Source organism: Vespa velutina, chromosome 16 (assembly GCF_912470025.1).
Source record: "Vespa velutina chromosome 16, iVesVel2.1, whole genome shotgun sequence".
Lineage (NCBI taxonomy): Eukaryota > Metazoa > Arthropoda > Insecta > Hymenoptera > Vespidae > Vespa > Vespa velutina.
In genome coordinates this window covers 862501-882500 of record NC_062203.1, presented here as the reverse complement: position 1 = coordinate 882500, position 20000 = coordinate 862501, and the positions used below count along the sequence as shown (strand labels likewise).

General features: G+C 36.2%; 1 protein-coding gene and 1 long non-coding RNA gene across 9 annotated transcripts in view; one reads left to right on the top strand and one right to left on the bottom strand.

The window, feature by feature from the left end:
* The window catches only part of LOC124954976 (ETS-like protein pointed), an 89470-nt gene that overhangs the window by 16624 nt on the left and 52846 nt on the right, over positions 1–20000 (top strand). For 5 of the 8 annotated variants that reach the window (XM_047508705.1, XM_047508707.1, XM_047508704.1 and 2 more), the window contains exons 3-4: positions 1–145; positions 14959–15042. The exon at positions 1–145 is cut by the window's left edge and continues 63 nt beyond it. In XM_047508705.1, the coding sequence (XP_047364661.1) occupies positions 1–145; positions 14959–15042 (229 nt within the window). The remainder of the gene's footprint in view (positions 146–14958; positions 15043–20000) is intronic. The other 3 variants (XM_047508710.1, XM_047508709.1, XM_047508708.1) reach the window with 1 other exon arrangement.
* Positions 10420–12942, bottom strand: LOC124954983. The gene is made up of 3 exons (XR_007102726.1): positions 12563–12942; positions 11604–11859; positions 10420–10654 (listed from the first exon to the last, which is right to left on the bottom strand). It is a non-coding gene; the product is annotated as an uncharacterized LOC124954983 (long non-coding RNA).

Sequence of the window (20000 nt, the reverse complement as noted above, 5' to 3'; positions counted from 1 at the left end):
CTGATGGTAATGGCAAAATTGATGAAACAAGAGCTCGCCTCCGATGCCGAAGAAGAAGGGCTGGTGCCAGCCCTACCCGGGAGATTCACCAGCATGCGAAAGGTGCCATCGTTATCAGACCTCTCCGATCCAGAAAGTTCCTTAGGTGAGTTTTTCTTTTCTTTTTTTTCTCTTTTTCTTCTTTTTTCTTGTTTTTTTTCCCCCCTTTCTTTTTTGTCATCTTTCTCTTTGCTCTCTTCAATTCTCTTGTTTTCCTCTTTTTTTTTCTTGTGGTTCTTTTTTTTCTTTTTTTATTTTTTTCTTTTTTCTTTAGGGGGGAGTCTTCTTTCTTCCTTTTTTAATCTAAATTTAATAATCGAAAAACATTCTCTTAAACGCGAATCACATTCTACGTGACGTATCAGTTTATCTACAAGGCTGATTGATATTAAGTATTAGAAGAAAAGGATTATAGTATTAAATGTCGATTACGATCAAAATCCCCACTCTGCCTTAGGCCCCCTTTCGCCGTTATCGTCGTCGATTATTTACTAAGCGATTAACGAAAAAAGAAAAGAAAAGAAAAGAAAACGAAAAATGAGAACAAACAACAACAACAATAATAATAATAATAATAATAATAATAATGATGATAATGATAATAATAATAATAACATACGTCTAGAATTGTTGCGAAAAAAAACTATTTACGAGAACCATACGCGTACATTGTCTGTACATAAATGACGAATATGCGTCTGTCGCGATGAGAGCCGTGAGAAATAAACAAGTAAACAAGCAAGTAAGCAAACAAACAAGCGCGTTTGTCTAGACGTTAATGAACGATTAAGTCGAATATATATTTCAATTAACTCTATGGGGCGAGCATCGAAGGGATTTTCGCACGACGTGCGAAACAATGTGTACAGTGGAATGCCGTGGTCCTGAAAGATTTACATTTTCTTTTTTTATTTGTTTTTCTTACAATTTCTCTGTCTCATCCTAACACTCGCCTATCCATCATCCCCATTCAAGCCACCATAAAGTTTTCTCGCATATCTTTATGTTAAATATCTTATCGTTAAAGTCTAAAGTACGTAATGCGCAATTGAAAACTCGATAACAACGAAAAGTTAATGATTTACATTTATCTGTAAGATATCTGTAAATGTATATACATATATATATATATATATATATATTTATTTAATGTAGATATATCTTACAGATAAATATAAATCATTTCTTTTCTTTCTTTTCTTTTTCTTTTTCTTTTTTTTTTTACTTCTCTCCAAGTTTTTTTCCTTTTTTTCGATTTCCTTCGAAATCTCGATAAATCAGCACGTTTTGACCGCGTTTACCTGAAACGCGATCGACCCGACGACACAATGTAGCATCGCGTGTAGTTGACACTTAGAAGGTGCATTTACATCCGGTTGACGCTTGCATAATACGATCATTGGTTACGTAAGCAGCGCGTACGCATGGTGTTATCACTTGTCCGATTAGTCCACGAAGGCGTCAGGAATTTGTGTTTTTCTTTTCTTACTCTCTTTTTTTTTTTTTTTTTTTTTTTTGAATATTCAAATGACAAAAAATCCGACGCAAACGTAAGAACAAATTATTGGAAGGATCTTTCGTTTGCGGATTAAATCGTTAAATGAGAATGCGCCTTAAGAGTGCCTCGGAGAGTGCTACTCTATTATTCGATTTGGAAAAAAAGAAAAAAGATTGCATTAGACGATTACATTCATGAATCGTTTTATTTCTATTACGAATTTAATATATGCGTGTGTTCTTTTTTTTTTTTTTTTTTTTTTTTTTTGAAGAAAATATTTTCAAATAATCCTACAGTTATCGACTGATATAGTTATCAGTCATTATCTTTGGTGGCACGTATAAAGACAGACGAATAACTAAAGTGGAACGTACGAAGACGTTATGATGGGGAAGGAAAAGCGAGAGGGAAGAGGGAATTTTTCGAGATAGATAAATAGATAGAGATAGAGATAGAGAGATAGAAAGAGGGAAAGAGAGAGAGAGAGAGAGAGAGAGAGAGAGAGAGAGAGAGAGAGAGAGTGAGTGAGTGAATCAGTAGAAGAGGGAAAGAGAAGATGGATAGTCGTTCTTGTTACTCGCGGCTCAGAGAGTACGATCAAAATGTAGCGAGAATTTACGAATTGGATAATCAGCAGCATCCTTATTAAGGCCCCCCACTGAACGCCCCCGCCTTCCATTCTTCTTTAACGTATGCGCGTACGTACGTGTGCCTCGCTCGATCGCGCGCGCGCGCGCCCGCGTTACCACACTTCGTAGACAACATTGTCGTCCACCCACTTATATTAGTGTCTGCTTTCATTTAACATTTAAAACGAGAACGATTTTCTATCCCTTTTCCTTTTTGTACCTTTTATTTATATGAAATTTTCTTTCCCTCATCTTTCTTTTCTTCTTCTTCTTTTTCTTTCTCTTTTTTATGCTTCTCCATAATGCCGCAACTCATTCTTACCTTATTTTTCTTTTTTTTTTTTTTTTTTTTTTCGTAAACGTTTTTTTAATTGTCGGATTTGTTCGTTCATTCGTCCGTTCGTTCTTTCGTTTATTTTTCGTCTCTTTTCTTTTCTTTTTTCCTTTTTCTATTATACATTCTAATTTTTATCGGCACGAAAGGAAGAACAAATAAGATTTTCTACGAGATTCCTGTCGCGGTTTGTTGTCGATCGGTTTAGCTCGATGCCGGTTCACCCTGCGGAATGTTTTATGTAAATATTCTATTGTTCGCGACGACATTGACGTGGCTACTGGAAATTTGTTTCTCCTGCGCTTCCTTCGGACGGACGGACGTACGTATATACATACATACGACGGACGGATCGATGGACGGCATAACGAGCCTACGATCCAGCTTGATACTTTCTTTGGCGCGTGAATTGCATTGCAAAAATATGTGGGCTATATATATATATATATATGTGTGTGTATGTGTATGTGTATATATATATATATATATGCGTGTGCGCGTGCCTGTGTGTACTTATATACATATGCATAACTATCTATCTGTCTAGAAAAAAAAAGTATTCAGAAATCTCGACACGAAGATTTCAATTCGCAAGATATATATATATATATAAAAAAAAAAAAAAAATAAAAAAATAAAAAGAAAAACAAAAAAGAAAGAAAAAGAAAAGAAGAAAAAAGAAAAAAGATAGACTTGTCGGGTAGGAGGAGGAAGGGGTGAGAGATGGGAAGGGTGGTTGGTGGAAGGCTTGGTGACGACATAAAAGGAAAAAAAAAAAAAATCGAAAAAGGCCCCGACGAACGATCATTGCGATGTTATACGTCGTTTCGGCTTCCGTTCGAGACGTTATAGCCTTCGAAGAGAGTAGGTAGAAAAAGGGAAAAAAAGAGAGAGAGAGAGAATATCTTCGAGGCACCTCACGTATCTTCTCAAACGCATCCATCCTCTTCCCGTAAGTCCCGTGACTCTTATTCTCGCGTAACTCGGACCGTATTTCAAGTCTGACGCGTGAAACGATACGCCGTATGATTATGTAAGGAGGACTGAGAGTGTATCAGCCCTCTCAACTATATACCACGTTACACTCTACCCGAGATTCAACTATCGTTGAATTAGCCTTTAACGAGAGGAGGAGTAGAATGAGATGAAGGAGAAGTAGGTGGTATTGAAGAAGGATGAGAAAGAGAGAAAGAGAGAGAGAGAGTAACGTTGACAAAAATTCTCAACCCCGAATCAAATAGTTCCCTCGATATGAAAAAAAATCTTTCCTTTCGCATCGTTTCATATAATAATAATAATAATAATAATAATAATAATAATAGTAATAATAAAATTTAATATTTAAATTCTTACGCGTTTTAATTATTTATACATAAACAATAGAATTTCGTATAATTCGAGGAATCGAACAATTGAATTCGAAATATATATATATATATATATTTTTCCCCTGTCTGATTGAATATTTTCTGCAGTAGTCGCGCCGTTGCTGGTTGCATCCTTACTTGTCGTATACGTGGTGTAATCGTCGGATCGTGAAAACATTTTGTCATTCCGAGAAGCGATTCGTTTGCTGCCGTAGAGATAGAGAGAAAGAGAGGGAGGAAGACGTACGAGTTTGCTATATTGAATTTTATTCAAGTTGCCACAGGTAGAACGATACCACCGGACGAATGAGTGAACAAGCGAGCTTACGAACGAACGAACGAACGAACGAACCAATGAACGAATGAACGGGGCCCAGCGTTTTACGTGCTCTGAGTACACGAGAGGAACACGAGAGAATATCTATATATGCATGTGTGTGTGTGTGTGTGTGTGTGTGTGTGCTGCTGTGTGTGCATATATATGCGTCTCTCTCTCTCTCTCTCTCTCTTCCCATCTTTCTTTCTCGCTCTCATTTCTTTCTTCATTCCCTATCTATCTCTTTTTTCCTCTTTCTCTCTTTCTCTCCCTCTCTCTCTCTCTCTCCGACTTACTCTTTCTTATTTAAACCTGCGTTCTAAACAGCGACACTTTCCCTCGCCCCTTCCACCCGGAAAGTAGTCATCCCAGCGATCTTTTCCATAGTATCTTTTTTTTAAACACACGCCGCAAAAAAAGATAAAATTCTCCTTTCTTCTTCTGTTTTTTCTTCGATTTTTTCCTTCTCATTCTTTTTCCCTTTTTCGACCGAATGAAAAATGCATCGGTCGCACGTTCTGATCAGTAGTAAACTTCGGAGTTAGAGGTACCTGTTCCTCGAAAGAAGCCTTGCCAGTGCATCGGTTACGAAGGGTGATGTAGAACAAGAGGAGAAGGAAAAGGAGGAGGAGGAGGAGGAGGAGGAGGAGGAGGAAGAGAAAAAGAAGAAGAGAAAGAGGGAAGGGTATATATACTGTCGTGGACCTTCGAATGGGGTTGAAGCAGTGTTGGTTGAGAAGAAGCGGTAGGAGGAGGAGAGGGGATGTGGAGAAAGGGGAGGAGATGAAGAAGAAGAAGGAGAGGAGGAGGGGAGGGTGTTGCTCGTTCGGCCAGTGCATCGCGCGAAATGCGTAACCGCAGCTGTTGTGCGTGCGGTCGAGAAAGGGGACCTTCCTTCCTCCGTCCTTCCTCCACCTCCTCCTCTTCCTCCTCCTCCTTCTCTTTTACCTAGCGAAGTGAGAGAGAAAGAGAGAGTAAAATGCAGATACAATTCTCACGTCCCCGATCATCAACAACATCGTCGTTGCCGTCCTCGTCGTCGTCGTCGTCGTCGTCGTCGTCGTCGTCATCGTCGTCGCCGTCGTCGTCGTCGTCTTTGTCGTTGTTGTAGCCGAGTCGAACGATTTACAGTTTTCAATGCGATGAACGAGATCGAAGGAGATTTCCTTTTTTAAAAACGAACATCTCCCTCCCCCTACCCCGATGAACGTACTCTTGTATACTCGCGTGTACGCGAACGAGCGCACACACGTCAGAAATGTGCCGTTATACAAAATTTTTCCCTCATTCTTTTTCTCTTTCTCTCTTGATTTCTAGGTATATTATAAGAAAAAGATATAAAAAGAGAAAAAGAAAATCAATTTTTTTTTTTTTTTTTTTTTTTTTTTTTTTTTGTAGGAACTCCACGTTCGTTTTCTCTTTTTTTTTTCTCTGATATTAGTCATTACTTATCGCTATTCAGAAAACTTTGGTCTATCGCGACACTGTACATTACTTGAAAAAAAAAAAAAAAAAAAGAAAAAAAATGGCGGAAAGAAAAGCCTTCGCTAAAAGGCGACTCTCACGATTTTACCTTTATTCTCTGGACGAAATGAATTTTTTTTCCCCCTTCCTTTTTTTCAATCACTCTCTATTTTCCCGTCTTTTTACTCTTTTTTTTTCTTTTTCGTTTTCGTTTCTTTTTTTTTTTTCTTTTTTTTTTCTGCGCACCCGATGATTGATAAACGAAGAATGCGCGAATGCGATTCGTTTACGGCAAACATTTCTCTCTTTCTTTCGCGTCTCTTTCTCCTTTAAATAACCGCACTCGGTCGATGGCAGCATTCGATGGAAAAGAGCTTTCTTTGTAACGGCTTATCGAACGGAATTTAAAGATAGTACATTTACTCGTTAAAAATCATCTCTCTCTCTTTCTCTCTCTCTTTCTCTCTCTCTCTCTCTCTCTCTCTCTCTCTCTCTCTTTCTTTCTCTTTTTCTCCTTTTTTCTTTCGCTCTTGTTCTTGCTTCACGACACGTGCATAAATAAAGAACAGTTGATGAGGGAGAAATCGAGTAAACGCGCTTCGAGATAGAAGTACGAAGCGTGTCTACCTCTATTGGGACCTCCTTTGCTCAGTCGGTCAGCACCCTTCGATCGTTTCTCGATAGATAGCGTTGTGACGAGTTCTTTCTATCCTCCGTCGATAAAACAGTTCTCTCACTTCGACAAATTATCGACCATCCCCTTTATTATTTTTTCCTTATTATTTTTCTATCTTTCTTTTTTTTCCTTTGTTTTCTTTTTTATTTTCTTTCTTTTTCTTTTTTTTTTTTTTTTTTTTTTTATTTTCTTCTTATTTCTTTCATTCAATTTTGCGTCCCTCGTTACGACTTTTGTTAGTCCTCATTTTTGTATGTCCTTTATAACTAATCATATAAATATATGAAAACGAAAAAAAAGAAAAAAGAACACTATTTGGGAGATCAGAGAGAAGGGGAAAAAAGATCTTACACCCACACCCATGACTTTTCTTCAAAACTAACGGCCATCTTTAGCTGTCCGATCGTTTAAGTCACGTAGCAGAGAAAAAGGTTTAGAAGGAATAGGAGGTGATAGAGAAGGAGAAGGAGGAGGAAGAGGTGGAGGAAAAGAAAGAGGAGAAAGAGGATGGAACGGCGACCCTAACGGCCTATGAATCATCTTCTTCTCGCTTAACAAAAAGTAATTTCTTCGTCGTCGATTGAATGAATCTTTTCCCTTCTCTCTCTCTCTCTCTCTCTCTCTTTCTTTTTCTTTCTCTTTTTCTCTCTCCTTTCTCTTTTCTTCGTCCATCACGATCTTCTTCGAAAGGCCGCTCTAGCACGTTTGTTTTTAGCGAAGTTCACGTATTAAATCTTCGTAGATTTTATAGACACACACACATACACACACTCTCTCTCTCTCTCTCTCTTTCGCTACTCACTCATTCAGTCATTACATGTAAAAATACGTAGAGATACATATACATACGTGTACGTTAAATGGTGACGTTCGTTCGTTCGCTCGCTCGTCTACTGAACAAAAAAGGACGGCAGGGGTGTGGGGAGAGAGAAAGGGAGAGAGAGAAAGAGAGAGAAAGATGAAGATAGTCGTGACTAAGGGACAAGGGGGTTAGAGAGAAAGAAAGAGAGGAATGGCTAGCAACAGGTTGTGACGTCAGAAGGCGCCACGCGACTACACGGTTCATTCACGAGAGGCAGCAAGCAAGCAAACGAGCAAGCAAGCAAGCAAGCAAGCAAGCAAGCAGCAGCAGGGCAGCAGACATATAGGGTTGGAACCCAAGTAGCAGAGAACCGCGAACGTTCTCTTTTGCGTTTCTCACGTGATTCGACCAGCCGGTTTTATTAACGGCTGGGTAACGCGCCGTGCGATTAATAGTCCGTAACGGTTCGATTTGCCTCAGACCAAACGAGGCCCCTCTGATATTCCGAATTGATACTGGCTTTAATGAGAAAAGAGAAGAACGTCCTTATTTCTCTAAGCGAATCGTTCGATTTTCCTATGAATGTCTATATCCTCTATATTCCCTTCGCAATAATCTCTTCTACGAATAAGATCTAATCAAGAGATGTAGAGAGAAAGATAGAGAAAGAGAATATCTGTAACAAAGATAAATCCGATTCATATTATAGTCTACCATTTAAGGAGAAGGGAAGATTTAATCTTAACGATGATTGGGTGTTATCCGTAAATTAAAGTTAAGCCTAAGTGGCTATGAAATTAATGAGATAGGCTATTTAAAAGGACAGTCAAGATTATCGCGGATTTATACGTTCATCAGAATCTCTCTCTCTCTCTCTCTCTCTCTTTCTCTCTATACAAGAATGATATATGATAGCGTATATATCCATACGAGATACAAACAAAACGCGTAGATATACACGGGCATAGATAGAATTGAACGGACAAATCGATTTGCCGGTCGTTCCCTTGGGAACTCCAACTAACGCGGAGTTCCTTACCCTCGGAGTCTGTAAGAGAAGAAGAGAGAAGAGAAGAAGCAGAACGGAACAGAACAGAACAGAACAGAACGGAACAGAACAGAACAGAACAGAACAGAACAGAACAGAACAGAACAGAACAGAACAGAGCAGAACAGAGCAGAGCAGAACAGAACAGAACAGAACAGAACAGAAAAGAGGAGAAAAGAGTTGGTGTTTTATCCCTACCAGAGATCCGATCTAACCTCACCTAGAGTTTGTTCTCTCTCTCTTTCTCTCTCTCTCTCTCTCTCTCTCTCTCTCTCTCTCTCTTTTTCGCTTCAGACTCGCGTTGTTCGCCTCGGGCCGCGACTCGTGGAAAGGAGAACGGGAGCTGGAAAAAGGGACAAGGAGCTCTTAAGAAGTTAGAGAAAGAGAGAGAGAGAGAGAGAGAGAACTCGCTTGCTCTCCCCTCTCCAACGGCCAGTAGCCACGCGAGTTCATTCATGAGAACGTGGGAACGTGCCTCACGGTAGGTCCGCCGTTTTACCCCATCCTCTCTCTCTTTTTCTCTCTCTCTCTCTCTTTCGAGAGAGAGAGAGAGAGAGAGAGAGAGAGATCGTACTTTCTCGGCCGACGTTATGTTGTATACGTTGCTTTCCCTCCACCTCCTCTTTTACCTCCTCCACCACCTTCGAGTTCTTTCGCGTTCCCTTACCCTCTCGTTTCTTAGTAGACTCGCATCTATTTCCCTCTCTCACCCTGCCTTCTCCTTCTCTATCTCTCTCTCTCTCTCTCTCTCTCTCTCTCTCTCTCTCTGTTTCTGTACTCATGCAACCGTGTAATATACTCTCCACATATGTGTAATACCTGTATTGATATGTATGTAGATGTGTGTGTGTGTGCCTGTATGTGTACATACTTGTATCCGGACAGTCACTAACTCTTTTACAATGATAACGAACATGAAGTGAGTAGTATTACGTTCTTTTCATTTCCAATGAATGACTGTCGCGAAACGTGTTATGTGTCTCTCTATAAAACTAGAATATGTATGTGTGCATGTGTATATATATATATATATATATACATATTTCTTTTTTTTTTTTTTTTTTTCATATTCCAATATCCGGAGATTGTAGGAGTATGACGTGAACAAAATCGCGGGATACGACTTGATCGTAGAACATTTTCTGAATGTTTTATTAAATTTTTTTCTCGTTTCTTTTTTTCAGTTTTTCTTTCCTTTTTATTCATTACCAGGACGAATTTATGAAATAATTGCATAGTGCGTTATATTCATTTTGCAAAAGAGCGAGATATTTCCCTCTTCCTTTCCTTTTTTCCTTATTTATTTATTTTTTTTTTTTTTTTTTTTTTTGTGATTTTTTCTCTCCGTCACTTCGTTACTTTCTAGAGTTCTGGCGAGCCAACTAACTCCCTTTACGAATCGCTTCTACTGGTGTTGCGATTTCTATCTCTTCTCACTACTAGGCGCACCAGGTGCTGCGTTACAAGCGAGACAGCAAACAGTTGGTTTGCTCTTAGCACGATGCTGAGAAAACTTTATGCACTTGGCTTGACAGAAATGATGTAGCGAACGTGCCGTGAACGTAAATAATATCTGAATCTTTTATACATTCGTACGTTGACTTCTGAATTTATCTCTCTTTCTTTCTCTTTTTCTCCCTATCGAAGAAGAAGAAAAAAGAGAAGTAATTATAAATAAAAAATAAATATGTATATATATGTATATAAATGATTCCGATGATTTTACAAAGATATTAGAAATAATAATATAAAATTAATTACTTTTCTTTTTCCTGTATATATTATTAATCGAAATCATATAGAGAAAAATAAATTTGATAGAATTGTAAGATAATTATAAAAGATAGAACAATTTCGATCGATCGATAGATTCCAAGTCTCCTTTCATTTCCGTACCGATCGATGAAGACGAGTATAGAAAGAGAAAGAAAGAGAAAGAGGAAGAGAGAGACAGAAAGAGAGTAGGAAGGTGTATCGAGTGTGTATAGTCGAGTGTATCGAACGACGGAGACATAATTGCGGCCTGTAAATCGGGCTGGATAGTGCCCGAGGATACTCTCCTCCTTCGTACTTTGGAACGAAAGCAACGCGCGTAAAGCTTCCTTCTCTTAGCTCCGTTTGCGTTTACCAGAGGCTGCCTTCTCTCTCTCTCTCTCTCTCTCATCCTCATCTTCTTCTTTCTTCTTTTCGTTCTACGTTCCTCGAACGAGAAAGGTACGAAGAGAAAGAGAGAAAAAAAGATAGATAGAGAGAGAGAGAGAGAGAGAGAGAGAGAGAGAAGAGAGAAAACCGCGCCTCTTCTTTGCGTCTGTGGAATGAAAAGAAAAAGGAAAGAAAGCAAAGAGAACTACCTGTTCGGTGCGTATCACACGCACTATTACTCCTCTCAAGATACGGCTTTGCAACACGTTTCACGAGAACGTACCTTTATGATCTCTCTTCGCCATTCGTGGCCCTTTCTTGGTATACGATCGACCGTTCCTGGAATGTGATAAATAACGACCACTATGGAATCTTCATTTTAACATTTTATTTTATTTTATTTTATTTTATTTTTAGTTTTTTTTTCTTTCTTTCTTTTTCTTTTTTTTTCTTTTTTTTCCTTCATTTTTTCTTTCTTTTTCTATTTTTCTATAAATGGATATAGATGGATATATTTACGTTCTACGATATTATATGTGTAGGTATTTTTACTCTCTCTCTCTCTCTCTCTCTCTTTTTCTTTCTCTTTTTTCATCTTATCTCTATCTATTCATTTTCTTTTTCCATCTTATCTCTATCTATTTATCTATCTAACTATCTAATATACTATTATAATATTTTTATTATGAATTTAATCCTTTTAACTTGTTGTGCGTCAAGCTTAAAATAATGATAGAAATTTCCAATAAAACTCGTATGTCCTACTACGAGGTGACAACAACAATAATCATTTCCACTTGCATGGCATATTTCACGATCGATCATTCTTATTTATTACTTTAATATATATATATATATATATATATATATATATATATATATATATATATTAGGCGAGATAACAAGTAATTATCTTTTCGTTTCTATTTTTAAACGCGTCAGACATAAAACAAAACATTGGTAAAGAGAGAAAGAGAGAGAGAGAGAGAGAAAATAAAAAGAAAATCCGAGTTCGAAAGGTTGTGAACCAACGATTATTATCCTTGATAATTAAAATAAATTACTTTCGTTATAATTTTCATTGATCATTGATCCAATCGCGAGTATGCGTATTTACATACGTACGTGCATGCGTACGCAAATACATTTTATTGTATTCGTTCGTTTTATTAGAATTAAACGATTTTTTCAATACATACTTTGGTACTTCGACTTTGATTAGATTTATTTAGGATTATATCTATACTTTTATCCATACATATCTATCTATACATATATACTTACATACCATACTTATATATATATATGTATATATTTATTATATTTCATGGTATCGGCAGGACTCTCGCACCCATGGCCGCTCGATTAGGGCAGCCATTAAATATACGTCGTTGTTGCAACAGGTAGACGGGAGGGGGCCGATGCGAACCCAGCGGATGTTATTGCTCTCGGGAAGTCGGTAGCCGGGGTAATTGATTATCTTGCGCCTTTTATACGTTACAAGTCTGTGCAACGGCGGACTCTTAAATCCATCCTCTGCATCCCTATATCCTCAAATTATATGGCGGAATCGATGTTAGTCTCAAAGAAAAAGGGAGTAAAACTGAAACTAACGATAGGTATATCTAATACGAACGTTAGGTACTTTGAACGAGATAATAATAAAAACAAAAGAAAAAAAAATGAATGAATGAATAAATAAATAAATAAATGAAGAAAATGATATAAAATAAAATAAACAAAACAAAAAGAAAAGAAAGAAAAATAAATAGATAAACAAAAAGTCATCTGGTACGACGCGGAAGATGAAATCAGATCGATTCGTTCAGAATAATTATCGATTGTGATCATCATCATTATCATCATTATCATCATTATCATTATTATTATTATCGTTATCGTTATTGTTATCATTGTTATTATCTATACGAAATATTCATAATGAAAAAAGAATCAATTTTTATTTGCAAACCGTACCTTCCTATCGTTCATCCCTCGTGTATATACAATATTTCCTCGTAGTTTTTTTTTCTTTTTTCTTTTTTTTTTTTTTGAAGACAAAAGAAAGAACAAAAAGACAAACAAAAGAAAAGTAATAAAGTAAAAAACAAACAAAAATAAAAAAAAAGAATATATATATATATATATATATAAATATATACATATACTTTCGGGCGATTTAATAGAAAGAAGAGAGATAAGGATAAATGGGGTGGTAGGATGGTGGGGTGGTTTGTACTATCTCACCTCCTCTTATTTTCCATCATCATATCCAGGTACAATGTTTTCTCCTCTTCCGAACGGCAAAGTCGGTGAAGCCGCTTTATAAGCCGTGTATACCTGGGCTCATGCCTTCTCCACGCTATCCTGGTATATTATGGTTAAGTTGTTGCCGGTGGACAGGCTCCTATTCGAGCGTAGCTTCTGGTCTCGCGAGAGATTATAGAGATAATGGGGGCCCTGGATAGCAGGAGTTGCTCGGTCCTCGCTCCCAACAAATTGCAGGGTTCATTCATCCTCCACTCGATAGAGAGAAAAACTAGCCCCGCTACTCAGCCTCCTCTCTCTCTCTCTCTTACTCTTTTTTCCCTCTCCCTCTCCCCCCTCTCTCTTTCTTTCTTTCTTTCTTTCTCTCTCTCTCTCTCTCTCTCTCTCTCTCTCTCTCTCTCTCTCTCTCTCTTTCTTCCTCTCATCATGCATCTATACCTCAATGTATATACTTACACACAGACACACATACGCACAAATATATATGTATATATGTATATATATATATATATATATATATATTGTATGTATGTATATGCATGTGTATATATATGTCCATACTTTGCTGAGGTATATAGCTTGACCTCTTGGAATATGATTTCCTTTCTTGCTCTAGAACATGAAGACTTTTGTGGTCGATTCTAAATCTTTTCTTTTTTCTCTTTTTCCTTCTTTTTTTTTTTTTTTTTTTGTTTTGTTTTAATCTTTTCTCTTTGCGTTTTCGTTACTTCGTCAGAAATATTTTTATTTCTTCCTTTTTTTTTTTATTCTTTTTATTTTTTTCCTCCCTTCTTTTAATCTTGTCTCTCGCCGTTCCACTTGGTGTCCTCGTTTCGTTTTCTTTTTTTTTTTTTTTTTTTTTTTTTTTTTTAATTTTTCTTTTCTTTAATACATATAAATATATAGAAGAAGATATATAAAATGTGTACAAAGTTATCGACTCGTAACATTTTCTTTCATTTAATTAAATACATACAGTAGAGTTTTCCCATGTGAATCATGATTCTAATGTAGCCGATTATTTCCATATTACTCGCTGACTAATACGTGATTAGTTGCTTTACACAATTTTTCCATTTTCAAGAGTTGGGAACCTGTTCTGTCTGTCTCCTGGCAAGATCGATCGATCGATATTATCTCGGCTCGGTTCCACGTCCATACTGATATTTCTACGGAATTTGTCTTACGTTTCCACTCATTAATAATAATAATAATAATAATAGTAATAATAATAATAATAATAATAATAATAATAATAATAATAATAATAATAAACAACAATAATACAAATAATAATAATAATAATTACTGTTACTATTATTATTGTTATTATTATTATTGTTATCATAATAATCATAATGATAAACCCCGGTTATTACCATTAATTATTCATTCGAAATTATAATGACTTAACTCTTTCATCGATAAATCAAAATCTCTTCTTTTTTTTTTCTTTTTCTTTTTTTTTCTTTTTTTTTTTTTTTTTTTTTTTTTTTACACAATCTAAAATTCATTTCGTAATATCCTTTAGCCCAAGGAAGGAAATACATTCTAAAATATTTTTTTTCCTTCCTTTTTTCTTTTTTTTTTTCCTTTTTTTGCTTTTTATTTATTTAAAAGACCTTGAGTCTATTTAGATTATAATAATCAAGTTTTTTGCGGATAAAGTTGACGCACGTAAGCGTATGCTTACGCATTCGCGCGGGGTTGAAACGTAGAAATCATGAAAACAAATTGTTTGAAACATTAAAAAGGACCACTTCCTTCCTTCGCGGGTAGATAATCGTCCTGCGGTATCGTCGTACTCGTTAGGAACAACATCGGCGAAACGATAACGGCTTCGACTTCGATTGGTCGAGGAAAACGGGATGGCCGGCGGCCTCTCTTTACTTAAAAGAAAAATGCGAACAACTTGAAGAGTTTCTCAGAGATTCGCGACCGCATCCGTGATCAAAGACGTGTTGTTTACTCATTCTCTTTCGTGTCTCCTTTTTTTTTCATCTGTCTCTCTCTCTCTCTCTCTCTCTCTCTCTCTCTCTTACTCTCTCATTCTCTATCTTTGCTCTCTCTCTCTCTTCTTTTTTTTTTCTATCTTATTTACGTAAAAATCGGTAGCGTGTCCTTTATCTCACTATTTTTGTTCTTTACTTTGTTTTCTTCCTCTTATTCCTTTTTTTGTCTTTAATCTCTTTCTTATCCTTTTTTTTTTTTTTTCTTTAATTTTTTACTTCCCCCCTCCCAGCACCCTCGCAATGTCCAAGATATCGTGCGTGTTAAGTGAATTAATTTTTTATTCATCGATGTCGTCACCCAACGAATTATTCTCATCGTTGACATCTTGGCACGATAAAATCATCAAATGTCTTTACCGAAAGGTGTCTTCCTCTTGTGGAACTTGGTCGAAGTTTGCGTCACGTCAAAGGATCAACAACTTTTCAATCAAATCGTTCGTCTGAATCGTAAGTAAACGAGAATATTTCATATGATGTTTTGGAATACTTCGATTCGTTTTGTTAATACCTATGTAATGTATATAAGCGCGTATGCGTGCGTGCGTGGGGGGTGGTTGGTGGATGGATGCGTGTATGCAGGTGTGTATGTGTGTGTATCCGTGTGCAGGTTTTTACGAATCTTCGTCTAATCTAATTCTAACGACAAGTAGAGTTTGAATATTTTTTTCTTTTTTCTCATTTAGAATAGTTTGATGATTATTCTGTTGTGATCAGTAGTAAATAATATATCTATCTAATTATGATAACTAATTATGGTATCTATATAATACGCAATTTGAACGAATGATTTTCTTTCCAATTTTTCGTTCTGTCTGATTATAAAGGAGATTACACAAGAGAGAGAAAGAGAGAGAGAGGGAGAGAGAGAGAGGGAGAGAGAGAGAGGGAGAGATAAATAAAAAAAAAAAGAAAAAGAAAAAAAAGAGAAAAAAGTGATAACGATATTATAGGAGTCTGTGTCATTGTGTCATGGATCCTGACAAGGCGCCACGTTCCCGATCGAACGGATGTCGTGCTCGTTCTGGTACGTTGATTAGCGCTACGATGCTAAACAAATAAAATAAAGAAAGGAAATAATTGATTCTGCCGGGAGGGATCGCGAACGTAGAGGAACGAACGCCGGAGGAAGCCGAACAGGTTTTGCCGAGAAAGAGAGAAAGAAGTAAGGTCATTCGAGTGTGTTGTATGTATTTCTATGCGAATGTGTGTGTATGTGTCTGTGTGTGTGTGTGTGTGTGTGTGGTGTCAGAAAGAGAGAGAGAGAGAGAGAGATGTTCGCTTAGAATTCTCTTCCTACACCTTGTAACCAGGCGAGATAGAACTTCTTTCATATCATTCCAAATATGAGTTAAGAATGCAAATTTCGATCGATCATTACATCATTTTTCTATACGTATAAAACTTCTTTCAAATCATTCCAAAATATAAGTTAAAAATGCAAATTTCGATGGATCATTACATCGTTTTTGTATACGATGAGTATTTAGAGATAAGGAGATATCTTTTTTAAAATGATTGAAAATTAATGATATAACTATGTCTTCCACTTCTTCATCTTCATTCTCATTCTCATTCTCATTCTCATCTTCATCTTCTTTTACACATCAATTTGAATTAATTTCTAATTAGTAACGTCTAATTAATAACTTTTACATATAAAATAAATATATTTATCGTTACAACGAATAGAATTATATTTCTCGCAGTAATCTAAGTAATTCGATTTCGAGTTTATGTTATATTAGAAATAAACGACGAAATAAAAAAAAGGAGTCTGGGAAAAAAAAAAAAAAAAAAAAGAAAACAAAAAGAAAAAAAAAAGAAAAAAAAAGAAAAAAAGAAAAGAAAAAAAAAGGGTAGTTTTATTCGTACGAATAAAACTATAGTGATATATAGGAAGGTGAATGCATATTTCTAGGATAAGAAGTACCTTTCCTACATGGGCACGCTTCCGGACGTAAGAGGTAAGAGATGAAGGGTGGGAGGTAGGAGATAGGGGGAGGTGGTAAGGGGAGGAAGGGGTAGGGGCAAAAGATACGGATGCTGGACTTCGATGGTGGGGAGAGAGCCACGCGATCGAGATTTATTTATAAGTCGACGAACGTGCCCTCCCTTCTATCCTTTAGCTTCCTTCTTCCTTCTCTTCTTGTATCTCTCTCTCCCTCTCTCTCTCTCTCTCTCTTCTCTTTTTCTCCCTCTCTTATCTATCTATCTACCTATCTCTTTCTCTCTTTAGTTGGCGTGCTTCTCAGTGGTGCCCAGCATCCGCTGGATCACTATTTTCCTATCGTACTCTTTCTCTCTCTCTCTCTCTCTCTCTCTCTCTCTCTCTCTCTCTCTCTCTCTTTTTCTCTCTTTCTCGGCTTCTCAACGTTCACTTCGCGGTTTCTCCGCTCATTAAGCACTACTCAGATTTCGTTCTAAACACGCGAACAATACCTGTCGTTTATCTTAGAAAAATTACATTTGAATGTTAATATTTTCCTCCTCTTATTCTTTTTCTTTCTTTTTCTTTTTTTGTGTGTGTTTTCGCCTTTTTCTTTTTGTTTCTCGTTTTCACTTTTGTTTTCGTTTATTTTATTTTATCTTTTTTTTCTTGTTTTTTTCTTGTTTTTTTCTTGTTTTTTTTTTTTTTTTTTTTTTTTTTTTCCCCTTAATAATTAATACACAATTTTTGCAAAATGGTTTGCGAACGATGATAGATCGAACGTTATTTTAATACCGAATGACAAATTATTACTCGCTAAGATAAATATTTATTTCATATTAACAATTTCATCGAGTCGCGTTCGTTTCCATGTCGTTCGTCGATATTTTTGAAAAAAATAATTATTATAAAATAGATCGAACGAGGATCGATAGATTTAATTTCGAATAATCGAATCGAATCGAATAGAAAATTTATAAATTTTCGAGTATAGTACAGCAACTTGTTGCTCCGTTGGGTTACCTATTTACAACACAATTCCATCGAGTCATTCGTTTCCATGTAGAAGCCGGAAATCGGCTCGAGTGGGAATTTATTATATCGGCAGTGGATCGGCATATACATATTCTATGGAGCCTAGGCCGTTCACCGTTTGCTTCCCCCTCCACCAACCCCTCCGCGTGTATCCCTTCTACACCCTCCTTGAGCCACGCGCCAGCTCGAGGAACGAGCTACGTGTTTTTTTTGCGAGCATCTCCGTGTACGTATGTATGTGTGCGTGCGTGTATGCGTGCGTGTATGCGTGTGTGTGTGTGTGTGTGTGTGTGTGTATGTGTGATGAGTATGTGTCTGTATATGTCTATGCTTATGAGCGAGTTCTTCGAGATGATCCTTGCGCCTCTTTTCTCCTTGAAAGATATTTCTTATAAATTTTGATGATTTAATTATAATATCGTTAATATACGTTATTCGAATACGTCTTTTAAATGTGACGCAAGTTTTTCTTACGAATATATTTTCAATATAAATTACATATTATTATTATTATTATTATATATGTGTATTATATAACAAATTAATACTAATAAACTAAATTATTAATTATAATATTAATTTATCGATAAATATAACGAATTAAATCTTTGGGCGAATCGATAGAAGTGAAAAAAAAAACCACGCACGCACGCACGCACATACGTGTGTGTACACACATAGCCTTTACAATCTCAATATATCCATTATATTATCCACGTGAATACGTGAGATATCAAAAATAGGGGGAAAAAGTAATTGAAAAGAAAAAAGGGAACAAATAGGAGAGAAAAAATAAAATAAAAAATCAAATGCGTGAATTAGCCGAGAAGAAGTATGTAGTATGGAATAATTGATATGAAATACGATAATTTACTCGTTCAACTTGTTAACTTGGTCAATTTAAAAAGAAGGAAAAAGGAAAAAGAAAAAATGTTGAATGAAAAATTCGTTCGTAGGAAAAAAAGAAAAGAAAAGAGAAAAAGCCTTACCAATGGATTTTTCTCTAATCATCCCCTACCGATTATTATCTAATCTTTCGAGATTGTTGGGCAACGAGTTAAGAATGTTAAAAAGGTGTCCTCCTCGCCGGAAGAGTTTAGACCTAGGTAACCGAGGTGCTCGTATACGCGAGGGCAGAAGCACTGGTGAAACAGGTTCGAAGTTGCTCTGAAGGAACTGGCCGAGCAACGCGAGCGGGGAAAAACAAGAGGTACAATCGGATTGTGCCAGGCTGATCGTCCTGCCCCTGAGGCTTTTATAACGGTATTAAACAGACGCCGGTGTTCGGTGTAGAAGCCTGAGTCGAACGCTTTACCCCCCACCCTTTCGAGAAATCTCTTATTACATTTCTCCTTCATAATCGTCTTCCGTCGTTTATTTTTCTTTCTCTTTTTTTTTTTTTTTTATATTTTTTTTTATATATATATATATATACATACATTTTTCTCTTTTTTCCTTTCCTTTTTCCTTTCCCACTCCTTCTCTTTTTTTTCTTTTCTCTCCGACTAACGTATGTTCGATTTGATATATCGAAGAGATATCAATGAACACAACAAGCTTACGTGTGTATATCTTTACTTGTATCCTCCTCTCTCTTTCTCTCTCTATCTATCTGTCTATCTATTTATCTATCTATCTATCTTTGTCATTTTCTACGCCATTTCGTTTTTATTGCGTGTCTCAAGGTTAGGTGAGAGATTCGCAATCGGGGAAAAAAAGAAAAAAAAAAACAAGAGAAAAAAAGGAAAAGAAAAAATGACCTTACCGTATTTATAATGATTGGTAAAGTGAGTGTCGTCAATGATTTGTTGTCTCACGGGTCGTTGTCAATTTAAATAAAGAAATAAATAAAGAATATAAATAAATAATTGATCCGTCGGATTTTCTTAAATCTCGAATAAATGTTACTTAATGGCTTAATCGTTTCTTCTTCTTCTTCTTCTTCTTTTTTTCGTGTCCGAACAAATGTGACATAATGTGAAAGTTATGAAAACAGCTTATTACCATATATCTAACTAACTAAATAGACATAACTTAAAGAATATCTTTTCAAAAATCATGATCGATTGATTAGCAACGATTGGAATGAATGAAAATTGAAAGAAGGAGAGGGAAAGCAAAGGAAAAAAGAAAGAAATGAGAAAGGAGAAAAAACAAATAAAGACGAAAGAAGTGATAGAAAAAAAAAAAAAAAAAAAAAAAGAAAAAAAGGTGCGACCTTTAAAGTGAAATAAGTAGCCGACGTTTTGAAGAATGAGTTAATAAATTTAATCAATGAAACGTTATACGGCGTACGTATGTACATATGTATGTAGAAATTTAATTAATGAATTATCTCGAACGAATCTCTTTCTCTTTTTCTCTCTCTTTCTTCTCTCACACACATACATTCGCACTCTCCCTCTCTTCCTCTCTCTCTCTCTCTCTCTCTCTCTCTCTCTTT